The sequence below is a fragment of the Nematolebias whitei genome, chromosome 10 (genome assembly GCF_014905685.2).
Source record: "Nematolebias whitei isolate Nwh7 chromosome 10, NemWhi1, whole genome shotgun sequence".
Taxonomy (NCBI): Eukaryota; Metazoa; Chordata; class Actinopteri; order Cyprinodontiformes; family Rivulidae; genus Nematolebias; species Nematolebias whitei.
Window position 1 is genome coordinate 283291 of NC_056507.1, and position 5873 is coordinate 289163.

General features: G+C 41.2%; 1 protein-coding gene across 1 annotated transcript in view; it reads right to left on the minus strand.

The window, feature by feature from the left end:
• pot1 (protection of telomeres 1 homolog) overlaps nucleotides 1-4029 on the minus strand; it is a 213094-nt gene extending 209065 nt beyond the window's left edge. The window contains exon 1 of the mRNA XM_037683052.1: nucleotides 3910-4029. Coding sequence (XP_037538980.1) covers nucleotides 3910-4029 — 120 coding nt within the window. The remainder of the gene's footprint in view (nucleotides 1-3909) is intronic.
• Nucleotides 4030-5873: the final 1844 nt, after the last annotated feature.

Consider the following 5873-nt stretch of genomic DNA (forward strand, 5'->3'; position numbering starts at 1 on the left):
AATGGAGTGTGGCAAAATGGAAGACTGTTCTGTGGTCAGATGAGTCATGATTTGAAGTTCTTTATGGAACACTGGGACGCCACGTCATCCGGACCAGCGAGGACAAGGATAGCCTAAGTTGTTATCAATGCTCTGTTCAGAAGCCTGTATCACTGATGGTATGGGGTTGCATGAGCGCTTTTGGCATGGGCAGCTTGCATGTCTGGAAAGGCACCATTAATGCAGAGAACTATGATCAGGTTCTAGAACAACATATGCTCCCATCTAGATGTCATCTCTTTCAGGGAAGACCCTGCATTTTTCAACACGATAATGCCGGACCACATTCTGTAGCAATCACAAAATCATGGTATGTAGAAGAAGGATCCGGGTACTGAAATGGCCAGCCTGCAGTCCAGATCTTAACTTTTATGGACTGAATTTCTAGGCACAGACAAGGTATTGAGGGGATCCGTTTTGGTGGCCTTAGGATTGCGTCTCTGCTTTTTGCAGATGATGTGGTCCTGTTGGCTTCATCAGATCGAGATCTACAGCTTTCGCTGGAGCGGTTCGAATGCAGAGTGCGACGCGGCCAGAATGAAGATCAGTTCCTCCAAATACGAGGCCATGGTCTTGGGCCAGAAAACGGTAGAGTGCCCTCTCTGGGTCAGGGAGGAGGTCCTACCCCAAGTGGAGGAGTTCAAGTATCTTGGGGTCTTGTTCATGAATGAGGGAAAAATGGAGCGTGAGATCGATAGGCGGATAAGTGCAGCGTCTGCAGTGAAGTAGGCACTGTACAGGTCTGTCGTGGTGCAGAGAGAGCTGAGTCAAAAGGTGAAGCTCTCAATTTACCGATCGATCTACGTTCCTACCCTCATCTATGGTCATGAGCTTTGGGTTGTGACCGAAAAATGAGATCTCGGATACAAGCGGCCGAAATGAGTTTTTCCCACAGGGTGTCTGGGCTCTCCCTTAGAGATAGGGTGAGAAGCTCGATCTTCTCCACGTCAAGGGGAGCCAGTTGAGGTGGCTTGGGCATCTGTTTAGGATGCCTCCTGGACGCCTCCCTGGTGAGGTGTTCCGGACACGTCCCACCGGGGAGGCGGCCCAGAGGAAGACCCAGGACACGCTGGAGGGAATATGTTTCTCGGCTGGCCTGGGAACACCTCAGGATTCCCCCGGAAGAGCTGGCCCAAGTGGCTGGGGAGAGGGAAGTCTGGGCCTCCCTACTTAGGCTGTTACCCCCGTGACCCGACCCCAGATAAGCGGAAGAAAATGGATGGATGGATGAAAAGGTCCTCAGTGTGTAGCAGTGAGCATTAGACACTGACATGTCAGTGGTTTGCAAATGGTCTTTTGAACTGGAATTATTTAGTTTTATTTAAGAAAACTGCTTGGAAAGGAAAAACACCTAAGTTAAAAAATAAAACTCAAAATTTATACTGTAATGTGTAACGTAATTTTCTCGTCGTTAGAATTTATGTTAATTATGTAGTGATGTAGCTGTTAGCTTCACTACTAATTAATTATTCTTAAAGCTAGTTCAAGCACAAAGAATATTAATCGTTCAATTACAACGGATTCTTGTCTTTTTTGAGTTAAATTTCTTCCATGTGACCAAGATAACAATGAGAGTGGAGTGTTTAATCAGTGACATGAGACGCCATTTTATCTTTGACCCATCAGAATAAATGCGGTCATTTATTTAACAAAATCAAAATTTAACATCAAACATGTACACATTGATTTGCTGATCTGTTTCTGATTAATAAACTTGGCACGATTTACTAGACAAGACAACAGAACATTACTGATTGAGACTGATTCATCTCTGAAGGCATCTAGCTTGATTTACTGGCAAATAGAGAAGTTTAAAGAGGAAGAATAGATTTAAGGAGGAAGTTTAGATGGATGTGTTGAATTGTTATGTGTTGAATTAGAACATGGCACCCTTCCTCCGACATCCAGCTCAGTCCTCCGGTACACTTCAGGACATGCAACGACTTTGTTACCTTAGCAGAGGATGCATCCACTCCGGAACAGAGGTCCATTGGCACGCTCCCTTTTCAGCGTCTCCGGTTAGAGTAGCTGGGGTCATCAGAAATCGTGACGAAGTACTCAGTTCAACCGAATAAGCTTCCTTAGAAGTTGAGCATTTACTGCTCGGGTTGAGTCACAGCCGAGGCAGGCTGTGACTACGCTGGAATGGAGAGACCCTTGGCACATGGTCAAATCCATCCGCTACTTAGTTGAGTCTCATCTTCGACTGAAAGTTCCAGCAAGACTGGGAAAGACTGGGAAAGACTGGGAAAGACTGCCGACTGCGAAGACGACGAGAACTAAGACTCGTGAAGACTGAATAGTTCCAAGAAGTGTTGACTTTTAAAGGGTATCCACTTCCTGTTAAGTGGTACTTCCTGATTGGTTGAAACAACCAGCAGGGGTGTAATTTTAGTGATGTCAGAGGGTCACTAGGAGTCAGGAGACAGCAGGAATGTTATAAGAACGGTTAGTACAGACGGAGAAATATTTTGAAGAAGTGAGACAAAGCAGGTGCCAGCTAGTTCTTATTTACTGTCTGAGAGTTTTGAAAACAAGGCACTTCGTTCTCATAACTTGTCTCTGACTTTCGACCGACATCCACTACTCCTCATTCAGACAGAAGACTAAATGCACACTTACTTCGTAAATAGAGATTTAACTGTATGATCAAAGTCTAATGAGGTTTAAAAATCATTAATACTGTTTCACAGTTGATTTAAATGAGTGGTTCACTTCAACATTTAGAAATGGTATGAACTAAACACACTTTTGATTATCAAGATATTGTAAAATAGTAATGATAATGTAAAAAGAAGAGTGGTCTTTCAATTGATTAATTCAGGATACAATTAAATAGTCTCTTGATGAGATAATTTGTATTTCTGGATTCAAATCAATGAAATAACAGTTCCTGTCCCCTGAAGGTCTTCAGAGACAGATTGATGTCGGAGGTCTAGTTCACTACAATTATGAAATTGGTACCGAAAAAAGAACAGTCCAGGAACCGACACCGAAGTGAAGGTAACGACACCAAAGTGAAGGTACAGACACCGGTACCAATTTTTTTTAGAAAGGTACCCAGCCCTACATTTTTGTTCCATGTGTTTGTTTGTTCGACTTGTTTGTTCAATATGGTCACGTGTTCGACATGTTGGTTTGTTCGACGTGTTGGTTTGTTCGACGTGTTACGTTTGTTTGACATGTTTGTTCGACGTGTTTGTTTTTCGACGTGGTCGTTTGTATTTCTGTCAGGGCTTTTTTGTTTGTTTGACATGTTTTTAACGTTTGTTATTTTCAAAATATTTCTGACAATTACCTGCACATGCTTTTGATTTTAACGCAGACTGAACTTCAATGTTATTTATCAAAAATATGCTGAAGAAATAAAATCATTACAGCTTTTTTTAATGTGAAAATACTTGAGATTATAAATTTATAATGATTGGATTTCTGTGCATATGAACATTATTTTTATTGTTCTAACAAGAAGACAAGAGTTTCTTCTATTTCTATCAACAACCATAATTCTAAAAATGTGACAGTTTGAATAATGTAAACAAATGCATTTAAGGTTAAATAATTTCATTTTTACACACAATGTAACATAATAAACATATCAAATGTTAAATCTAAGAATCCAAAGAGTCCAGAGGACCAGACTGAACTTTTTTGGATTAAATCAAAGAAGTTTTGCCATGTTGTTTCAGAAAAAAATTTTGAAAATTTTATGGCAATTACATCTTAAAAATGTCAAGAAGTGCAGCAGGTCTGGTTCTGTTTTGGACATCACTGCATTAAATCTGGTCTGGTTCTGTTCTGGACATAATTTGGACCAAATGGTCCTAAAATGTTGTTTTATTAGTCTGATTCTAAAACTTAGACACAAACCTCGACTGTTCTATTGGTGCAGTCTGCGGTGGTGTTGATTAGACCAATGGGGATCCTGGTCAGGTGTGCTGGTGCCTGGGCTTCTACTCCAATCCCGTTTGACAGGACAGCAATGAACATGTTGCTTAAGTGACCTGCAAAAAAAATAAAACAAATTAAAGAAGCTCTCTGAATTAAATGGAATTCTGTTGTTCTACTTATACTGAATAGCGAGACAGAGGGATCAGGCTGGAAAGAATGTGCAGCAGGTTAGGCTTGTTAAAAATAGGAATGGTTTAATTATAAAAGACCGAGACAGGTAAGATAAGACAAGACAAGATAAGATAAGGACAAGATAGGGACAAGATAAAGACAAGATAAGATGAGATAAGATAAGGACAAGATAAGATAAGAATGAAACGATTCCTCGAATCATTCGAGGACCTCGATTACGAAAAATCCTCGAGGCAAATTTATCTGCCTCGAAGCTTCGTTAAACTATTCAGAGCACTGTGGTCTAGCCGTAAGATTTTTGTGTTACACAACACTAGCGCTTCCGCTAGCACTTCCGCTAACACGTATGTGCTAAGTTTGTAGCTAAGAGAGACTGCGTAGAAGAAGAGCCCCGAAAACAACAAAAACTACCAAAAGTTTGGGAACATGTTAGGCTAAACAGAAAAGACAACACAGTGAAATGCTTCCACTGCAAAGCAGAACTGGAGTAACCACAACAGCACGTCGTCGATGTTGCAGCGTCTGAAGAGAAAACACCCGCTGTAGCATCGAACTCGTCCACAGCTGTAACAAGTATCATGCTCTCTTTGCAAAATATGTGAACCTAAATGTGTGATAATCTGTCATGTTATAAATGTAAAATGAGACATATTTTTGCTAACGTTAAATCTACTGACTAATCATAGTGGCTACCTGGCAGGGCCTGTACGTTGTGTGAGGTGAAAAAAAACTGCAGGACTTAATGCAAGTTTGTTAATGATAAAGCCCAGTAGCAGACTGTTGGCATGAGCTGAAACACATTTATTTATTGCTGAATTTCCATCCCGACTTCAATGAGATATTTAGGGTGAATATTTCAAGTGTAAATGATATTTACACGAGTTTGAAGATTTTTTTTTTCTTAAACTTGGATTAATCTGCATTTATTACTACTGTCATAATTGTTTATATCTCAGCAATCAAGACTAATCAGAATCAGAATAAACTTTATTGGCATTGCACCGAGATACAACGCGAATATGTACGTACAGTCGTCCGAAGATGGGCGGAGTGCACGAAGCTGCGGCTAAAATAATCAGCTCGGCCTCTTATTCTTATTCAGAATAATATTTTGCTTAGATAAGAAAAGGAAAGAAAACATGAGGAGAGACGGTATAAAAAAAAAGATCTCTCACTCCGTGTCCTAGACAGGGCACGATTTGAAGCATCAAACAAACCTCCACAGCAAAGCAACATAAACAGATGTTATACATGAACATATAGGCGGTGAAAACATTGAATTTTTAAGGGAAAGTCGTAGCATAGTCCAGAGCCCCCCTCAGCCATTGTCCAGATAAGAGGTGACGTTCATCTTCAGCTCAGTTGAGGTTCTGTTACATGTCCACGGCCTTGGGGGAGGGAGGGGTGAGGAAACGGTCAAAGCATCTTTGTTGGTTTAAAACATTCCAGGAGGAGTTGAGATAAGTCCGGCATCAAGGCCACAGTTTGGGTCAGACAGAACTCGTGAATTGTTGTTTCTGCCTTTAAAGTCTCGCTGTACATATTCTCTGATGGAACTCCAAAACAGACGAATTGATCCTTAACTCCAAAGTCGAGCTCACAGCTTCTCCAGATTATTCTCACCATTCATGAGTGCTGCCAGGGAGATCACAGTCCTGATAACAGCTGCTCCAATTCCCTGTCACAGCTCCACATTCAGTCCGAGCACTGTCGAGCTTCAACACCTCCACACGAATTTGTAGACAACCAGA